Source organism: Nyctereutes procyonoides, unplaced genomic scaffold, assembly GCF_905146905.1.
Source record: "Nyctereutes procyonoides isolate TBG_1078 unplaced genomic scaffold, NYPRO_anot_genome, whole genome shotgun sequence".
NCBI classification, from domain to species: Eukaryota; Metazoa; Chordata; class Mammalia; order Carnivora; family Canidae; genus Nyctereutes; species Nyctereutes procyonoides.
The window spans coordinates 9095123-9114728 of NW_026575025.1; the positions used below are offsets into that span (position 1 = coordinate 9095123).

At 60.1% G+C, this 19606-nt stretch overlaps 1 protein-coding gene across 2 annotated transcripts; it reads right to left on the reverse strand.

The window, feature by feature from the left end:
• Positions 1-290: 290 nt before the first annotated feature.
• Positions 291-18878, reverse strand: ALDH3B1 (aldehyde dehydrogenase 3 family member B1). Of its 2 annotated transcripts, XM_055315208.1 has the most exons (11): positions 18750-18878; positions 17598-17653; positions 12946-13108; positions 9811-9921; positions 9556-9676; positions 9180-9265; positions 8597-8678; positions 6011-6397; positions 5443-5609; positions 2866-2965; positions 291-1322 (listed from the first exon to the last, which is right to left on the reverse strand). In XM_055315208.1, exons 3-11 carry the CDS (start codon positions 13105-13107, stop codon positions 1132-1134), a joined length of 1407 nt encoding a protein of 468 aa, XP_055171183.1. In that variant the 5' UTR covers position 13108; positions 17598-17653; positions 18750-18878; the 3' UTR covers positions 291-1131. The 2 variants fall into 2 exon arrangements, with proteins under 2 accessions (XP_055171183.1, XP_055171184.1); XM_055315209.1 differs by lacking the exon at positions 17598-17653 and having other exon boundaries at positions 18750-18869.
• Between the last annotated feature and the right edge of the window lie 728 nt (positions 18879-19606).

Below are 19606 nucleotides of genomic sequence, written 5' to 3' on the forward strand. Positions count from 1 at the left end.
CTTGTGGGTCCCGACTTGGGGCCACAGAGAGCCACTGAGGGCCCAGGCTGAGTGGTGGCACGGTCCCGTGAGCTTTGGGAAGATCAGTGGGTGCACTGAGGTCCGGCCTGTGAGAAAATGGAGGTGACCGAGGGCCCGGGGCATGGTGATCAGGGCGTGCATTGGCAAGTTCTGCAGCATTCATAGAACCATCGGAACTTGCTCAAAGACAGACTTGGGAGGTGTGTGTGGGGGGGGGGGCGGGGTGTTGAGCTGGGCTCTCGGGGTTTAGTTCGGTGGCTGAGTGGAGGAGGGACCATTCTGTAACATCGGGGCCCAGTAGGATGAGCAGGACAGGGAAGAGGGCGAGTCTGGTGTGGGACACTGAGGGGAAGGCAACCAGGGCCAGCCACTGGGGGGACAGGAATGCGCCCAGAGATCCCAAGAGGCCTGGGGACCCCACCCAAAGGAGAGAGGATGCCTGCAGCATGGGATCAACAATTCATTTATTTATTTATTTAATATTTTTTTTCTTTATTTATTTATGATAGTCACACAGAGAGAGAGAGAGAGAGAGGCAGACACAGGCAGAGGGAGAAGCAGGCTCCATGCACCGGGAGCCCGATGTGGGATTCGATCCCGGGTCTCCAGGATCGCGCCCTGGGCCAAAGGCAGGCGCTAAACCGCTGTGCCACCCAGGGATCCCAACAATTCATTTATTAAAACCCCACGTTGAACCCTCAGCGATCTCTGGAAGTGCTGACTGTTATCACAGATTTCTGCCCGAGGCCTAGGCTACTGCAGGTCTATGGTGTGACCTGGACCAGATGCCAGGGCCCCTTCTGTACCCTCCATAGGGAGGGCAGTGGCTCAGCGGGGTCAGGTCTGCCGACCTTTCCCAGGACACTGGTGGCTGGTGGGGGGCAGGAGGGCTGGTTACTGCATCATTTTCCTTGCTCCATCCCCTCCACCCAGGCTAGTGGGGGGGAGGGCAGCTGAGGGAGGAGGCTGAGAGCTCAAAGAGAAGCCCCAGGAGGGAAGAGGCCAAGCACCCGTCTGGGCTGTGGTCCTTTCCTCCCCGAGTGTGGACCCCAGGCCGCATCTACACTTGCTGCAGGTGGCAGAGGCAGCGGACTCAGTGGTGAGCGGGGCTCAGAGCAGGGTGCAGCTGCAGCTGCGGGCCTCCATGGCCACCAGCAGCATCCTCAGGTTGCGAGGTGAGTAGGGCGGGTATCGGATGGAGTAGATCTTCTCCAGCCCGGGGCAACGCAGTAGGCAGGCACGGTGGTGGGAGAAGGTGTCAAAGGAGAACTTGCCATGGTAGCTGCCCATCCCACTGGCGCCTGTATGGGGGCACAGGACATGGCAGTCAGCCCCTCGATGGCCAGCCAGGAGGATGTCAGACAGACCTGGGTTCTGGCAGTCACATGCAGACCTCAGTGTGACCTCAGTTTCCCCATCTGTAAAATGGGCTGAGCACGAGACAATGTGGGTAGAGGGCTTGGCCCCAAGCCTGACACCAGCAACAGCCCAGTAGATGCAGGAGACCCCAGGTCTTGGGGCAAGAGAGGTTGGGAGTGTGGCTTCTGGGATGACTGCTCAGAGTTCAATCCCAGCCCTGAATTAGACCTGTCACCGCGGGCAGTTGACTTCGCCTTGATCTTCTCTGTGGCAGCAGATGACAATGGCGCCTGCCTCCTAGACCTGCAGGCTTTGGGTGGGTGTTCAGATCCATGGACACAATAAGTCATGTCCTGTGTTGTGAATCCAAAGCGTCTAGGTAGGGAGTCAGTCACGGACCAGGCTTCTGCAGGGGACCCAGGATGGGTGGAATTGGGGGTAATGAGGGAGGGCTTCCTGGAGGGAGTGAGGCCTGAGGGACGTAAAGTTGACCAGATGAATGGGGTGGGTGGGGACAAGAGGGACCCAGACTTGGGGACAACTCAGAGAGCCTTGAGGGTGGGTGACCTGTGGCATTCAGGGACTGGACAGGGCCCAGGGTGGCTGGGGCAGCAGGCGGAGAAGCAGGGAGAGGAGGGGGGAGTAGGACACCATGGCCAGACCAGGAAGGGACAGATCTCAGGAAGTTGTGAGTCAGGGCCTTGCTCAATGTTGGGATGAGTAGCAGGATCAGATTTGCCCCCAGACAGGCTGCCATACTTCCCTGGGGAGGAGGGGCTGGGACTGGAGCCGGGCAGGCAGGTGGGCTAGGTCGGGGCTCCAGGACAGGCGCCAAGCAGTGGGGCCCACACAGCCCTGGTGTCAGCTCTCAGCTGGCCATGTGCTCCTAGGCATCGGCCGCTCCCAGGGAGTGTCCAGACCACCCAGACAGCTTGCCAGGCCCTGCTGCTCATTTGCTCAGGTTCCTAGTGTGGACAGACGCCAGTCTCTGGCCCTCCCATTCCTCTGAGGAGGAGGCAGGATCAGAGAGAGACGTGGCTAGCCCAGATCACACAGCCATGGGGCTCACTGGGACCAGCTCTGAGGTTTCCTGCCTTGGCGGCCAGGACTTTGCAGAGGTAATGGGGGCTGCTGGGGCCGGGGATGTCCCCTTACCCGGCTTCCCTCGGGCAGGGAACAGTCCCTGTCTCCTGGGGTCGTGGGGAGTGACATGCTAAGGAAAGGCTAAAGGGGCAGTTCAGAGCCTCTGCGGAATCAAGGAAGCATGTGAGCTGGTGGGCACACTTGAAGCCACGCTATTCAGGAAGAAAGCAGTGGCAGCACAGGGACACTGACTGCGGTGGTGCTAAAAACCCCAAATTGTGTCCCTGTGGGTCCACCTGCATATGTACATACAGGGACAGGTCTGGCAGATTTCTGCAGGACAGAGATGTTGGGGTGCCATCAGTCCAGTAACAGAGAAGGCAGGGCTCTGCCGGCACCTACCCACTCCTCCGAAGGGCAGGCTGGCCAGGGTCATGTGCATGAAGCCGTCGTTTCCGCAGAAGCCCCCGCTGCTGGTCTCGGCCAGTATTCGCTTGACAACCTGTTGGGGGGGGGGCGGTCAGCGATGAGGCCCCATGGCGTGGCTACAGCATGAGAGGCCAGCCAGCCACGCCCCGGGGCCCCAGGAAGAGTCAGGCCACCATGTGAGCTGCAGGGGTGGTGTAACAAGTGGGGGGGGTGTGGTTGTGTGGCAGCCTACCACTGAGCTCCCAACTCGGACGTGTGTCCTGAGCGTCTGCTTGAGTATGGCCCATGCAGGATGCTGGGGATGCAGACTCAGGGCTAAGAGGGAGGCAGGAAGCCCAGCAGTTGCCTGGGGACGTGGAGAGTTCAGGGTGAAATGCCAGGTAGTCAGGGAAGTGTCCCAGGGGAGGGATGCGATGTGCGTGCTACATCTCAGGGGAAAGGGAGTCCCCCAGGCAGAGTGAAGGGCAGGTGCAGGGCCGGCCTGTGTGGTGTGCAGCCCAGGGAAGACATTTAGGTGGGGCCATGCAGCCAGGTTTGTATTTTAGAAACATTAACATGGCCCTTGCTTGACTTAAAGTCCTTTTCTCTTTAACCTATAGGTTTATTTGAAGGATGAGAGGGGGGCAAAAAAAGATTAGTAAACACTGTATAGTCGTTTCCCGAAAACTTGGGAATATTTAGTTACAACATGTGATCCGGAGCTAACGGCTTATGTATATGGTGGGTGGCGGGAGCTCCCCATCAGGAGCTCAGAAATCACGTGGAGGCCTCAGTATCAGTGACAGAAGATGGAGCAGGAGTGTCACAGTGCTTCTCGGGGGCAGCCGTGTGTTGTAGGTGTGACTGTCCCCCCCAGGCCAGTCAGTCCTGGGCATTCAGAAAAGCTTAGCAGTCACGTTTCCATATGACCCCCCTTCCAAAACACCTAGGTTGCAAATTTTCTAAAGTTAATATTGTCGGGATCCCTGGGTGGCTCAGCAGTTTGGTGCCTGCTTTCGGCGCTGGGCATGATCCTGGGGTCCCGGGCTCGAGTCCCGCATCAGGCTCCCTGCATGGAGCCTGCTTCTCCCTCTGCCTCTCTCTCTTTCAGTGTGTCTCTCATGAATAAATAAAGTCTTTTAAAAAATAAAGTTAATATTATCTAGATGAAACTAGGCTTCTTGAGAGCATGGCTGACTCCAGGGCTGGGTAAGGGAAACATAGGATGAGCAGAAAGGAAGTGGTCGGAAAATAAAAGGATGGGGGGTGGGCGCTAAAAGACATGGCAGCTCCCAGTGCCCAAGGAGGGACAGCTTAAGCAAGGATGCAAACAAGGTGGCTGTTGCGCTGTAACCCAGAGAATAAAGCAGATGCAGGTGAGTGCGTGCTGATAGAAGTGTTCAAGAGCCAAATCTTTCTTACAGATTCCAGATGACGTAAGTAGGTGTTCTCCCTTTAGCAGGTGGAGTTCAATCCCACAGAAGGGGAGCAGGACTTAGGGACTTGCTCCCAAAGAAGAAGAGGGCGTCTTGGTGGAGACCCCCGGCAGATAGGACCTTGGCCGGGTGATGAAGGTTTGCCTCACTAGTGACGGGTGGATCTCTGTATCCCTGATAAGATGTCAGAGACTAGTCCTCGCCTCGCAGACCACTGAGATTGGGGACACTCTGCAAGGGACCTAGTCAGCACCTCTCAAGCTGAGACGTGGTCAGAGGCCAGAGGAGCCATGACAACTAAATGCAATGTGGGGCCCCAACTGGGCTCGTGGGGCTGAAAGAAAAACACGAAACCCAAGTCAAATCTGGAGCATAGTTAACAATAATGGACCAATCTCAGTTTCTTAGTTTGGACGAACATAAGGGCCCTTAAATGGGGGAAATTGGTGGCAGGACATATTGGGACTCTCTAGATTATTCTTTTGTCTTCTGTAAAGCTAAAATGATTCCAAAATAAAAAGTTTATTCAAAACACACTGCCCAGAGGCACCTGGGTGGCTCAGTTGGTTAAGTGTCTGCCTTTGGCCTAGGTCATGACCCTGGAGTCAGGATCAAGCCCCACATCAGGCTCCCTGCTCAGCAAGGAGTGTGCTTCTCCCTGTCCCTCTGCCTGCTGCTCTGCCTACTTGCACGCGCTCGCTCTCTCTCTGTCAAATAATAATAATAATAATAATAATAATAAAAACCACTGCCTAATCTGCAAGGGATCCCATGAGATCTGGGTGAGAGAAGAAGATGTGCCCTGAGCTGAGGACGCCTGCCTGGTGCCCTTGAGGCTCCAGGCTGCCCCAGCGGCTGAGCATTGTCCCTCCCGTGTGTTCTGGTCATTCACCCTCCCCTGGCCTTTCTGCTCCATACTGTGCTTGCCTTCTATGAGCCGGGCTCTGGAAGGGGACGCTTGGCCACCAGCCGAGATGACGAGGAAGACAGAAGTGGGGGCTGATGGAGCAGGGACACTGACCCCTGAGTAGACCCGAGGAGCTGCCCACAACAGGCCCAAGAGACTGTGGCTTAGATCATCGTTCCACCGTCTACTGCAGGCCTCCGCCCCCACCCAGCCCTGCCCGCGCCCCACCTGGCTGCTCCTGGAGAAGGCGTACAGGGCCAGGGGCTTCTCCCGGCGGTTGATGAAGTCGATGGCCTCGTCCAGGCTCCTCACGTTCACGATGGGCAGGATGGGGCCGAAGATCTCCTCCTGCATCACCGGCTCCGTCTCCTGCACGTCCACCAGCACCGTGGGGGCTGCGGGCACAGGGGAACAGGGTTCGGGCCGGGCCGGGGCTCGGGGCCTCCTGGGGAGGCGGCGCGGGGCTCTCGGGTCCTGGGGCGCGGGGGGCGGCGCCAGCCCCGGGGAGTGGGTCCGAGGGGCGCGGCGCGGGCGGGGGCAGGGCGGGGCCGGGCGGGGCGGGGCGGGGGGGGGCAGAGGGGGGACAGGGCGGGGGCAGGGTGCGGCGCGGGTGGGGCAGAGGGGGGGCAGGGCGTGGCCCGGGCGTGGCAGGGCGGGGGCAGAGCGGGGGGGGGGGCAGGGCGCGGCCAGGGCGGGGGCAGGGCGCGGCCCGGGCGGGGCGGGGCGGGGCAGGGCGCGGCGCGGGCGGGGCAGGGGGGGCAGGGCGGGGCAGGGCGGGGCAGGGCGGCCCGCTCACCGATGTAGCGCTCGCCCTCATCGCTCTGGCCGCCGATGGCCACGCGGCCGCAGCCCAGCAGGCCCCGCAGCCGCCGGAAGTGCTTGTCGCTGACGACGCGGCCCAGGCTCGGGGAGCCCCGCGGGTCCTCGCCGTAGAAGCGGGTGATGGCGCTCTGCAGGGCGGGCAGCAGCCGCTCCTGCATGTGGGGGCTGCACAGGACGTAGTCGGGGGCCACGCACGTCTGGCCGCAGTTGAAGTAGCGGAACCAGGCCACGCGGTTGGCCACGGTCTGGGGGTCGCAGTCGTCGTCCACGTAGCAGGGGTTCTTGCCCCCCAGCTCCAGCGTGACGGGCGTCAGGTGCTTGGCGGCGGCGGCCATGACGATCCTGCCCACTCGGGGGCTCCCTGGTCGCGGAGAGAAGTCAGGGTGGCCCTGGGTTACCCCAGCCGGGTGGGATGGCCTCAGCCTGGGGGCTGGGACCTGGGTGGAGGGGTCACTCCCTGGTCCTCCCCGAGAGGTGGTGGAGTCGGAGGGCGCTAGCCCTCCCCTGGCCTGATCCTCCCCGCCAGTCTCTGCCCCAGGACCTTGCTCATGATCTCGGCCAGACCAGCCCCAAAAGCCGAGGCTGATGCAGGGTTCTGCACCCCGCAACAGGCCTGCCCACTGTCTCCCTCTCCCGACCTGCCTCGTTAGAAATCCAGGAGCCCCTTGTCCTGTTTCTGATCCCAGGCTCACCCTGCCAGTGACTCTTGCTGTCATGCCACTCTGCACCCCTCCCCACCTTTCCAGTCTCCTCCAGAACTGGCAGTGACTGCTCTGGTCCAAGGCCAGAGGCCAGCTCCCGGGGCTGCTGCCTGGGTCTCTCTCTCTGAGCTAACCTGGCAACCCTGCTGCCTGACCCTTACCATCCACCCTCTGCTCTGGTCTTGACCCTTTGCTGAAGTGGCCACCTGCTCGTCTCCTCTGGGCTGATCTTCAGGGCCTCACAGTCCCTCCACGTCCCCTTCCCTGACCCGAAGCCCCCTGTACCCTCAAGATGTTCCTTCCCATGGCTGGCCCAGGGCACCGTGCTGCCATTTCTGCTGGGAAGGCTCTGGCCTTTCTGGCACCACCATCCAGGAGCCTGATAACCCTGCTGTCGCCTCCTCCCCCACTGCAGGCCCACCCACATCCCATCTTCTGTCCTCTGTTCCCTCATGTCCTCCTGTCTTCCAGCAACATCTTCTGGTCTATGAGGCCTTCCAGAGAAGCCCTCCTTGTCTGTTGAATCCTGCCGTGCCTCCCCCCATCTTTTCTGTGCTATTCTTCTCTCTCTGTCCCTGTCCCCTCATTTTCACGTGAGCTCCTCCGGGGTGGGAGGCTTTGTCTCCTTAGGCCTTGCTTTATCTCAAGGACAAGGTGGTGGACAGGGTCTGGACACTGTTCAGAACACGGGGAATGAGTGAATGGGCACTTCCCCAGGCTGTGTGCTGTAACAAAGGCTTCCACGAGGTCACATGTCCTCCAGACAGACCTGACTGTCACCAGATAAGGAAAGGCCTGGAGAAATCAGGAGATTGTGTCAGAGAAGGTTCTGGTCAGTCTGGCGGCCTCTGGCAGCCTGCTCAGGTTCCCAATGCCAGTCATGGGGCACCAGGGCCCAAAGCCCACCGAGATGCCGGGTGGGATGGTGGAATGTGGGCTGCCCCTTGCAGCGTCTCCTCCACCCTCTAGGAATTTGTGGGACCAGCTGAGGACTCCAGCCCCTGCTTCTATAGCCAGTTCCCTGTCAGCCACCGTGGGGGCCTGTAGGCCCTGTCCTGGGCTTGCAGCTGGGTCTGGGGGAGGGAGGCAGAGAGCGCACCTACCCTGCTCTGATGTGGATAAGGTAACAAGGCAAGTGAACAGGAAGGCTCAGATGCTGTTGCCTGCCATGTCTGCTTCCCTCTCCTCTGGAACATTAGCCAGGTAATACAGCTACCTGCCCCCTTGGTTCTTTTGCCCTTATAGAAATGCCCTCCTTGGTCACTTGAAGCCAGGTGGTGTCTGGGCCTCATGAGTACATACCAGGGGCCAAGGACCTCTGAGAACAATTCTAATGGAAGGCCTGGAAGGAAAATCCAGGCTTCCCCAATCCTGGTCCCTGGGGTGACCTAGGCTGGGCACCACACCACTTTGCTGCCTTGGCCTCCAATCCCTCATCTGTCCAGCCCTGTCAGCAGGGTCATGTATAAAGGTCCTGAGGCCACTGGGTGGTGTATAAGGTCCTGGGGGGCACCTGGCACATTGGTTGCTCAGCAGGAGCAAATGCTGTCATCTGTAAGGTTGTGACCAGTGAAGGGGCCTGTGGCAGGGGTAGGACCCAGTCCTCTTGAGGGGCCTGAGGGGTCAGAGTTGGTCCCCAGCATGCTGGAGGAGTGCGGAGCAAGCTTGCCTGGAATCGGAGGGCACCACCCAGTCCCAGTGCCCAGCCCGGTCTGCCTCCTTCCTGACTGACTGTATGCCTTGGTCCCTGTGGCCTCTCTCGGGACTGGGGACAAGACCCTGAGAGGGTGTGGCTGGGCTCAACCAGGCCCCATTCCAGGCCCCTCAGCCCCCACCCACAGTGGGAACCCCAGCCTTACCCGTGAAGAAGATATAGTCGAACTTATGCTCCAGCAGCTGCCCGGTCTCCTGGGGCCCTCCCAGCACCACGGCAAAGCAGCTCTGCAAGTTGGGGTGGCAGACAGCTCCCTATGGAACCCGGGCCTGAGGAACCCAGGGGGCTGCCTGCCTGCATGGGACTGCCCCACCCCCTCTGCCTGGCCTGACCCACAGTTTCCAGGGCTCTCAATGGGCCAGATGGGAGCAGGGTGGGAATGGGGAGCTTCCCAGTGTCCCAGGCAGTTCCAGCCCGAAAATTGCAAGGTTCAAGCCTGGCTTGGGTTGGGGGGCTGGGGGCCAGGGTGGGGTGATCAGGGCTGACCAGAAGACAGATGGGAGTCCCCGGGAACATGCTCCTCAATCCACAGCAGTGATCACCACCCCTCTGTTTCCACCCCTCTGTTGCATTCAGAGGGAAAGAGGCTGAGGGGACAGTGGCCTGGCCATGGCCCCACAACCCAGAGGAGGCAGGATTGAGGTTGGAACCCGGGTCTTGCCAGGGGGGCCTGTCTGGCCCTGCTCAGCCTGAGTGTAGCTGCTGGGTCCACCCCATGCCCTGCTCACCTGGTCCAGATACTGGGGCAGGACCTCCGCCAGGACCTTCTCCGTGCTCCTACTGAACTCTGAAGGCTTCAGCACCACACAGTTCCCTGCAGGGCAGGGCAGGGGGAGCGCTGGGAGAGGGCCGGCCCTCCCGTCTCCATTCAGTCCTATCACCTGCAGGGCAGGTGCCGGCCTCACTCTGCTTTCAAGTGAAGAATCTGTCTCAGAGAGGTCACTGACCGGCCCAAGGCTCCACAGCCCAGGGATGGTAGGCCGGGCGGCAGCCAGGTTTTCTTAGCCACTTGTTGCCAGCTCCCTGCTCCCTGGCTCTGAGGGCCACCGTGAGGCCTGAGGGCCGGGACGACGGGCAGCAGGAAGGTAGAAAGTCTGCTCTCACCTGCGGCCAGGGCGCCCACCAGCGGCACCAGCGTCAGGTTCACGGGGTAGTTCCAGGGCGCGATGATGAGCACCAGGCCGAAGGGCTCCTTCCGGATGAAGGCCGAGTCCAGCTGCGTGGCCTGGGCCCCGGGGCCAGCAGGGTGGTGAGTGGTGGGGGCGTGGGGACTCCCAGCCCCTGGCGCCACCCTCCGCCTGGCAGGACTGCCTGTGCACCCTCTCCCGCCCCCCGCCCCGACCCCGGGGGCCAGCTCACCAGATTCTTGGGCACTTTCTCATCCTTCATCCAGCTCCTCAGATTCCTGAGGGCCAGGTCAATCTCGCTCTGGCTGATGTGGATCTCAGACACCTCAGACTCAAAGGTTGACTGCAGGGGAGACACAGACCAGGGTTTGGGCTGGGGGACCTGGTCAACAGGTGGCCTCTTATTTGCTCCTTCCTTCCCTCCGTGTTCAGTGAGTGCCTCAGGAGCTCAGGTGCCCTTTCCAGGCCAGGAATGCAGCCGTGGAGAGGCCACCCCGGAGAGCTCATGTCAGCTCATGTCCTAGGGGGACAGCCCGCATGACAACAAGAACACTGATGTGACGGGAGCCACAGAAGTGAACCAGGGTAAGGGGGACAGAGACTGCTGGAGTGTGCACGCATGCGTGTGTGTGCACATGGGATGAGGGACTATACACGCGCGTGTGCGTGTAAGTGCATGAGTGTGTGTGCCTGTGTGTGCAAGCGTGTCAGGGCTGGCCTCTGAGATGAGCTGACATCTGAGCATGGAGGACAAGGAGGGAGGGAGCCCATGGATACCTGAAGGCAGAACATCTCAGGCAGGGGGCATAGTGTGTACAAAGGCTCTGAGGGGGCGTGCAGGCTCACTCTGTCCCTGGTTAGTGAGGAGAAGGGGTGAGGCAATGGCACCGGGCAGCAGGGGTGAAGACTGTCGAGCTGAGCAGGGGCAGGATCCAACTTAACTTTAACAGGACCGCCTGTGTGGCCCATAGTGGCCTGCTGTGTGGATGTCAGGGACATTCCATCCGGCAAGGGACACTGGGGCCGACGCCTCTGGGTAATTGTGGACAGTTCCTACAGCCCAGGCGGTGGGGCAGGGGTGGGAGAGAGGCAAAAATCAACAGGGAAATTGTCCTGATTTCTGCCTGTGGGCATGTCTGCCTCGCTCCCACCTGGGAGAAGAGACCCCGCCTGAGGGCTGGGGGCAGCCAGAGCCCATGGCCAGGGACACCAGAGCCAGCTGTCCTGACTCCTGGGACTCAGCCGTTGGAGTGCAAGCTCTCCCCTGCTGGAAAGGAGGGCAGGGGGCCAGAGGGTGAACTGAATCCTGGCCAGGGTCACTCAGCAAGACTCAGTGGTAAGGCCAAGGCCAGAGCTGAGCCTTGAGGAGGAGGGAGCTGGGACCTTGGGGGAAGGAACACATGCCCCCGCACTTCTAGATGCCACGCCTGATTCGGGCAGGCCTTCCGCTCAGCCTGTGTCCACAGCTCATGTTTCTGCCAAGCCAGGTTGCCCTTGACCTGAGTGAGTGAGGTTTGGGCTAGTTTATGAACAGTCTAGACCCAACTCAAATTCATGACTTTAGAAGTGTAGGTTGTTTTGACCCAGGGCTGTGCACCCTTAGGCAAGAACATGCCTCCTCTGGGGGTGACTGGGGGTGATCATCCTCACTTGGAAGGGCTGTTGGGGGTTAAATGCAACAATTAGTTTGGGCAAATCAGGGCAGATGCTGCCTGCTTAGAAGGATGGGGACAGGATTGGATGTTCTGTGCTGGAGAGCCTTGAGGAATTAGAATGAGGCAGGAGGTAAAATCTGAACCCAAGGGAGAAAAGGAACCAGATGGACAGGTCAGGTCTCACAGAGGTGGCCAGGCCAGGCCAGCAGGTAGGCGGTGGCAGACACTCATTGGAGATGGGAGGTTGGGAGCACCCCCTCCATCCTGGACCAGGCCCAGGGAATGGGACACTCCCCACAGGAGGCAAAGCTGGGCCCCTCAGGCAAGGGAGAGCCAAGTGAAGTAAGATCTAGCATCCTGGTTTCATAAATAGGAGAACAGATGATTCCAGAAATGATTGACAAGGGAGCCTGGGTCTCACCTTGCTTCAGTCCCAGGGCATCATGGTTAATAGTAGGTTTGGGGACACCGAGAAATGGAGAAGGCATCACCAGAAAGCCACACCCTCAAAACAAGTCCTGTGGCCATACTTTGCTGTCCTCAAGGAATGAGGGTGCCCTGATCCATGACTCTGGATGCCATGAGGCACTAGTCTCAAAGTCCATGACTGCTCTGGGGACAGGGCGGACACTTGGCTGGGTGCCTTGAGTCAGAAGGGTCCCCAGGAAGTTACCGAGGGCCCCCTGGCTCTGCTGGTGCTGGGGTCTCTATCATGATTTGGGTGGAGCCAGCAGGCCCCTGGAAGGGTGGGACCTTACCAGTTGGCAAAGAGCCATAGGCTAGGGCCCGAGGGGTTACAGGTGTTGAGAGGCTAGTGGAGCACAGGGGTGGGTCTGGGCACTGTGGCCTTGGTGGCAAGTGCAGAGAACATTTTGTCCAGAGAAGAACCCCCTGGACAGCTGTCCTGGGGCAGGAGAAGCCAAGCAGTTGGGCTCTGTTAGCCCAGGAGGTGGGAGGCTATCCGGAAGCAAGTGCATTTCTTGGGTTCCTGCCATGGCTGCTGCTGGAATGGCAGCCCTCGGGCCGGCCGGGTTTGAAGAGATGCCATGATGCCCATCTTTCTGAGGGAAGCTGAACTCATCCATGGCCTATGAGGTGCTACGTGGTGTGATCCGCCTCCCTGGATCTCATCTTCTGTACACCTCTGCGTCTCCCCTCCCCTCAGGGTATGCTGGCCTCTGCTCTCCTCAAGCACCGAGGCCTCCGGCCTTAGGGCCTTTGCACGTACTGTGCCCGCTGCCATTTCCTCCAACATTCTCCCTCCTTCATGTCTTTGCTCAAATGTCATCTCCTCAGAGAAACCGTCCTTAACTCCCACATATGAGGCAGCACCCTGCTCCTGGTGCTCTCTTGGCCCTTTCACACTGAAGTGTCTCTCCATGGCACTTGAAACCATCCAACATGCTACATATTAGTTCCTTATTGTAGTTTTGTGCTTCTCTCCAAGGCCAGCTCCCTGGGCACAGAGACTGTTTTATTTTCTGTTGTATCCCCGGAGCCTAGAACATGGCCCGTGGTAGGTGCTCCGTAAGCCACGGGGGGGGGGGGGGGGGGGGGGGGGTTGGGGGTGGGGGTGGTGTGAGAATTGAGTGGGTGGACAGATGCAGAAGAGGCGCACAGGGGGTCACGGGATGGGGAAGGAGGTGGGGTTTGCCGGGTATTTAGTCCTCCTCCCCCACCCCTAGGCCCCCCCAGCCCCTTCCCCCGCCCACCTTGTGCAGGTCCTGTGCCAGCGCCTCCTGCAGAAGCTGCTTGTTTTCTTGCAGGAAGCGGCCCAGGCCCTTGAGCTGTGCAGCCCTGAACTCGGGGGACCTTGTCCGCCCCGCGCTGAAGGCCTCGCGCAGCCGCCGCAGGGTGTCTGCCAATGGGTCCATCCTGCGGGGGGGGGGGGGGCGGCATGGATGGGGCGCCTCGCCTTCCCAGGCACTCTCCCCACCCCCGCCCGACTGTACCTGTGTGGGCTCACAGACACTCCTCTGAGGCCTCACGTGGAACCCCCAAGGGACAGGGCACCCCCCTACACACACACACCACACACACACAGAAACACAAAATAGTCCCTTCCCCTTGGCCAGGCAACAGGAGACCCTAGGCCTTGAGGTGGGTGCAGGACAGGGTGTGGGCTCGGGACCAGTTACCCCAGCCCCTAGGGGTAGGCCAGCAGTCAAGGGACCTCTCTTCTTCCTCCCGCACAGAAATTAGCCCCAAGGCATGGCCCCCGTCCCACTCTGGTGCCCCTCTTGGAGATGGGGCAGCCCTTGTCCCTGCCAGGCCTGTGTGGAGTAACCGGGAAGTTTGATGAGTGGAGGGACAGTCCACCAACAGCCACCATGGCCACCGCTGGGGGATAGTCCAGACGCAGAATGCACTGTGCCTCCTGCCCCTTGCCTGGGGGGCACTGCCTGGGGAAGCCAGGCTGGCTGGTGGTGGCTTGGGGTGCTGGGTGGCCTGGGCAGTGGCCTCCTCTGTCTATGCCCCTGTCACCAGTCCCAGTATTGGAGGAGCAGAGAACAGTGGGGGGCAGGGGTGCCTCCATGCTGCCATCAGCCATGGCAGGAGATCCGGGTGGGGCCCCCTCATTCCCCCAGGGCCCCCGCCTGTTTACTTGAAGCTCATCAGAGGAACAGGGTGACGTATGCTCTTCCTGGCCTGCTGCCAAGGACCCGTGGGGACCCTTTCCTTCTGCCCTCTCTGACTCCCTTCCCTTCAAGTCTCAGCTTGGTTAATGCCTCCTCTAGGCAGCCTGCCCTGATTATTCCTTCACCCAGGGAGTGGGTTTCATCCTCTCTTCTACTGGCACCCCTTTGTCTACCCACCTGAGTGAGGTCTTAACACTTCAGTCTCCTTATCTGTTAGGCGGGTAATGATAGCACCCACCAGCTGATATGAAGTTTCTCAAAGATGAGACCATGTTGTCCAGTTCTGAGCCTAGGGCCGGGCATCAGCACATCCAAGGCTGCCAGCTGTTGTTAAGTGGCTACCCCATGACCCTCAGATTTCTGGAGTGATCCATGGCCCTGATCACTGAGCCTGCGCCAGCCCACAAAATGACCTGCCTGAAGGGGACTCTGCTGAGAGCCTGGCTGGAGCTCTGGACCTGATGGGGGGTGGGGGCAGGCTAGCTCCCCAGGCATCCTGCTCTGGTTGGGAGAAACTGAGCAGTTGCCTAGGGTACAAGGCAGGCCCCATGACCCTCAGAGAGGCTGACAGTATAGCAGAAAGGGGACATTCTCAGAGCCACTCTCAGCCCCAGCCTTGCCCCCAGACCCTACCCTCCTTTTTGGAGACAGGGGCCCTGGCCAGTGCCAACATCAGGAGCCAAGAGCCCTATCTGCCTCCAGAGCAGCCATCTGGGCTTGTCCCCTTCCTTGGCCTTATACTGGCCTTGTGACCTTGGGCAGGCCACTCATCTCTTTGCCTCAATTTCCTTGTCTGGAAAGTGAGTAAATGACATAATGCCACCTAAAATGTTGACTGCTGTGCACATGATATGTGCTCAAGAAAGGTCAGCATGGTTATGATTACTAAGTACCTAGCAAATGTTTCTTTCTCTCCTGCTGCCACTGCTTGCTGTGTCTCACTGGCACCTCTGGATCCCTGCTGATGGATGTGGAGGGCAAAGTACACTCCACCTGCCTCTCCAGGGCTCTTTGCCTTTTCATAAGAAATGTCTGCAGAACCCACAAAAATGTGAGGCATGCAACTAGAATGGAAGGCACACCTCTGGCACATGGGGAATGGGGAGCTCTGTGGGGGGTACAGGTCTGGCTGGAACATTCCAGCAGCCTCTCCTGACAACCGTGAGGTCAACTCACCCAATATTGCCACCCCTCAGGTTGGTCACTCTGGACTGAGGGACCAAGAAGTACCCGTCAGGGGATGGGAAGCTGGGTACAACCCAGGCATGCACAGGAGCCCAGGCTACCTCCTGCCTAGGATCTGGGGGACCTGAGCCTGTGACCTCACAAAAGACACACAGATGACGGAGTTCCTGGATCAGCCTGGGCTGGGGTCTTGGAGCCCATCTCTGCCCTCTTACCCCGCACCCTCGGGGTACATGCAATACTGAGGAAGCTCATAAGGATACTGAGCTACATTTCTCATGCCTGCATGACTCATTTAACCACTGTGATTTCCTGCCCAGGGCACTGTTCTCCCCCACAAGGAGAGGGACACCTCGGCACAGAGAGCACGGAGGTGGCCCAAGACCACCCAAATTCTTTACTGGAAACCAGAAGGCAGAGGAATCCAGAAGAAGAGAGGGCTGCCTCCCGCCACTTCATCCCCTGGCCTGACCCCTGGGGAGAAGGGACACCTTGGTCAGAACCTCAGGTGTCGGGTCAGGTGGGCAGGGGTTTGTGGCTGGACTTGGTGCCCTCAAGGGTGAGAAGCCATGCTGTTCGTACCCTGCTCTCAGCCTCTGTCCCCTCACTCTGCTTCCCCTTCTGGCCTCCTTGGGCTAAGTGTTGAGGTCCCAGTGGCTGGCGGGCCCAGGGGTCTCCCGCCCACCAAGCGGGCACAGCTTCAACCACCTACTTGGCTGCATCTGTTCCTGACTTGCTGCTCCCAGGCAAGGTCGGTGGGGTGGGAGCTGCTAAGTCAGTGGATGATAAGACACAGGCCTGTTTCCCTTGGCTTGGAGGCCAGGGGAGGACAAGCCATGTCCCCTCAAGGCCCTGGGCCTGGGAACTCCCTCTAATCATCATAATGAGCAGGTGCAATGGCAAGTGACAGTGTGGAAACCCGATATGGTGCAGTGTGGGTGTCAGCAGGGCACTCCTGAGGGAAGCTGAGGCTCAGAGAGGTCACGTGGAGTCAGGAAGGGGGTGAATAAGTTTGGCACTCAGGTCTGCTGGCTCCAAAGCACCATCAGGAGGGAATCTACTGCCCTGATCCCAGCCCTGCACGGTAGCCAGTCCTGCTGGTGAGCTCTCTCTTTCTCCCCACCAGCCTCCGCCCACTCTGTCATTCTTCCTGTTTCAGCTTTCCTACCTGTCTGGACACCTCCTAATGGCACTCTTTTTTTTTTTTTTTTTTTTTTTAAGGGTGTAGAGCCCAACACAGGGCTTGGACTCACAACCCTGAGATCAAGACCTGAGCTGAGATCCAGAGTTGGATGCTCAATCCATGAGCTACCCAGGTGCCTCCCCAAGGGCATTGGTGTAGTGTCAGCAGCGATTTGGGGTCAAATCCGGCAGCCCTGTTTGTGAGCTAGGAGTCCTTGGGCAGGTTGCTTTGCTCCTCTGTGGCTCACCTTCCCCATCTGTGAAATGGGGAGGGTACCTGTAGCTGCCCCATGGCGCTGTTGGGAGAATTTGGGTGTGCAGTGTTCTGTGCCAGGCCGAGCCATGTGAGTGCTTGGGGACAATGGCTCTGAATGATCATTATTCAGACAGACTGTGAAGGACAGCTGTGTCAAGGGGGCTTCGGGGAGGAGACCCTGGGGTAGGAGCCCAAGGAGACCTTGGCCCAATGTGGACACCAGGGAGTCAAGGACATCCACCTGAGACCGTGTGGAGGCAGGGATAGGGTGACAGGGATAAGCAGGGTGCTCTGAGGGTCTGGGGGACCTTGACCCAGCTATCAGAGGTGGAGGTCACAGGGTTGGCCTTGATGATGGCCCCACAGGTCCTGATACCCCAGGTCTTCAATATGATCCCCCATGTAGCCTGAACCTGGATTTTGTGGGCTCTCCAGAAGCTCTGGCAGTTCCCTCCCCACAGTGGGGGCTGGGGGAACTAGGGACCAACCCTTCACCTGTGGGCTGAACCAACCTCAGCCTCACCCCACAGACAGTTCCCCTTTGCCCACGTTGACCAAGTCCCTCTGATCATCAGTCCCTCCTCCAGGCAGGGTGGGGTCTGGCTAGACCCCACAGAGCCCACTCCCAAGACTGTGAGGTCCCAGAGCCACTGGGTACCCCTGCCCCAGCACTGGGCACACCTAGCAGTGCCCAGGAACTGTGTGTTGCCAGATGGACTCTCGCCCCGCCCCCCACCAGGGATGGGGGTGCAGTCCCCGCCCTGGGGCAGCCAGGTGCATAGCTGGGACTCTTGGCCCCAGAAAAGATGTGCTGTAACTCCGGTTTGAGGAAGGCGGGGGCCCAGCTCAGACAAAATGAGGGTGCCCACTGGTCCCAGAGCCTCTCCTCACCCTCCCTCTCCCACTCTTAGGTCCCAGCGAGGAAGTTCCTCCCTCCTTCCCTTTTCTCCCCAGGCAGGCAGACAAAGCCAGTCTGTGTATGTGGCGCGGGTGACCAAGCCTGCCCAGGCAGCCCGCAACCCGGGGTCCCCAGCAAGCCCATCGCCAGGTCCCGGGCCCTGACTGCCGGCCGCTCCATCCCCGCCTCCCTGGGACAGCCTACCTGAGGCCCTGCCAGCAGCCCTTCTCCTCGCTGTCCCTGCTCTGCGCCCTTTTGCCCTGTGAATAAGAGTCGTTATGAAATGTCCGAGGCTGGGGAGGCTGGGCGGGCGCTGGGGTGGGGCTGCCCTGGCCTCGCGCCTGACCTTGGCTCTGGGCCAGCTGGAAGCTGCAGGCGGAGACTTCACCACCTCTCCCGGGGAGGCCTCCAGAACCTCTCCTGGACCACGGAGGAGGAGCCGGGGCCCAGAGAAGACCAGCAGGTGGCCAAGGCCACCCAGCGGGTCTTCAGGGAGCGGAGCTCTGACTGAGGGGTCCAGCACAGGGCCTCACGGCAGCTGGAAGAGGAGGGGGGCCTGGGGCAGTGGCCCTGGGAATTAGGGTGTGGGGTGGGGTCCGGTAACCTGGAGGAGCGGGGAAAGCCCTACCCCGACTCCACCCCCAGCCCCAGGAGCCTTGGTTTTCCATATGCAACATGAAGAGATCAGATCCAAAGATTATCTCAGGGCCCACACCCACTGACCCCTCTGTTCCCTAGCCCTCCCTGTGTCTGCGTCCCTCAATGCCCCCTCATCCAGCACCCCCTCCCAGAACATGTCACCCTGCAACCTGACATTTCACAATGAGAAAACAGAGTCCCGGAGAGGGGACAGGACTTGACCAGGGCATGGATGTCAGGGCTGGGACCCACACCAGAAGCTTGTCACCCTGGAGCGGAGGGGCTGTGTCCATCCCCAGATGGCCCCTCCCACCTCCTAGGGAAGCACTCCACACTCTGTCCTCCAGGACAGCTGTCATGATCAGTGTCACCGTGGTGGTTCCTGTGGTCTTGCTCCTCTGGTGCCTGAGCTGTGCCAAGGGGCCCTGTCCTCTGCCTTTCCATGGCCCCCACCCCAGGCACACCTGCCGGAGCCAGCACAAAGGGGGATGGTTCCCGAGCAGCTGCTGGTGTCAGACAGGCAGGTGATTAGGTTACAGGTGTGGGGGCAGGAGCATCCTTTGTGCCATCGCCCGGTGCCCACCACCCCGGGCCCGCTGCTGCCTGTCTGCCTTGGTGCCCTGGGTCTGCCCCGTATCCTGGCCTGGGGCCTCTGGGCCGACCGGCACCTGGGAGATGCTTCTCACCGCCCTGGCCCTCCCCACTCCCCCTGCCTACCTGGGGGGTAGGAGAGGTCTCCTGACCCACACCTGCTCTGGTCACCCTGGAGGCTTCAGCCAGCTGGGACAGGGGGAAGGGGCTGCAGAGGCCCCCGTCCTCTGCGTGGGATGGAGCCCCCAGCCGCTGCCTGTCACGTGGCTCAGCATGTGACAGCCCTGCCCTGCTGTCTGGAGCTGAGCCAGCCAAAGGCAGTGGCAGAGCCAGCACCAGGCGGGGCTGGGCTGGGGCTGAGTCTGACAGCCCTTAGTCAGGAACCAGGCCCAGAGAGGGGCAGCCACTGGTCTAAGGCTACACAGCAAATCCGGGACCCACCTGGGGAGGTACTGGTGAGTGAGGTAGGTGTTGCAGGATCCTGAAGGGACCCTCTCTGGCCAAGGATCGCCTTGTGGGGCTACCCAGGAACTTGTCATGAATTCAGAAACAGCTTGGGACATCTCCAAAGAGGCCTGACCTCCTGGCACAGGGGCCTTAGCCTGGCCTGGCAGTGAAACTCCCCCAGTCTCAGGGGACTGCCCCTTGGGGAGGACTAGATATCCTCTCTCTTCTCTGGGTTGGAGGCCTCTACTGATCCTCAGAGTTCCAGGAGCTCGGTGCTGTCCGGGGGTCACATCCCTGTGGTGGAGAGCTCAAGATAGAAGAGGTCTGTGTGGGGTGCCACCAGGTGGCACTTTTAGAGCCAGCCCTAGTGGGTGACAGGCTCTGCCATGGACCCAGGTCAGCCAGGTGAGGTGCGTATTGGGGGAGCCCTACCCAGGACCATCTCACCGCCCTGCCTACTGACACAGATGCAAACCGGCCTCCTCTGCCCACCTGCTAAGCAGCCTTGAGCAGGTCCTATCTCCGCTCTGGGCCTT

Bases quoted from the DNA above. Each gene is read 5' to 3' on its own strand.
- ALDH3B1 (XM_055315208.1), bottom strand. From the start codon at position 13,107: ATGGACCCATTGGCAGACACCCTGCGGCGGCTGCGCGAGGCCTTCAGC. The intron at 9,266-9,555 runs GTGAGAGCAGAC...CCTGCCCTGCAG, and splicing joins GGTGGGCGCCCTGGCCGCAG to GGAACTGTGTGGTGCTGAAG. The intron at 6,398-8,596 runs GTAAGGCTGGGG...CTCCGCGACCAG, and splicing joins CGACTATATCTTCTTCACGG to GGAGCCCCCGAGTGGGCAGG.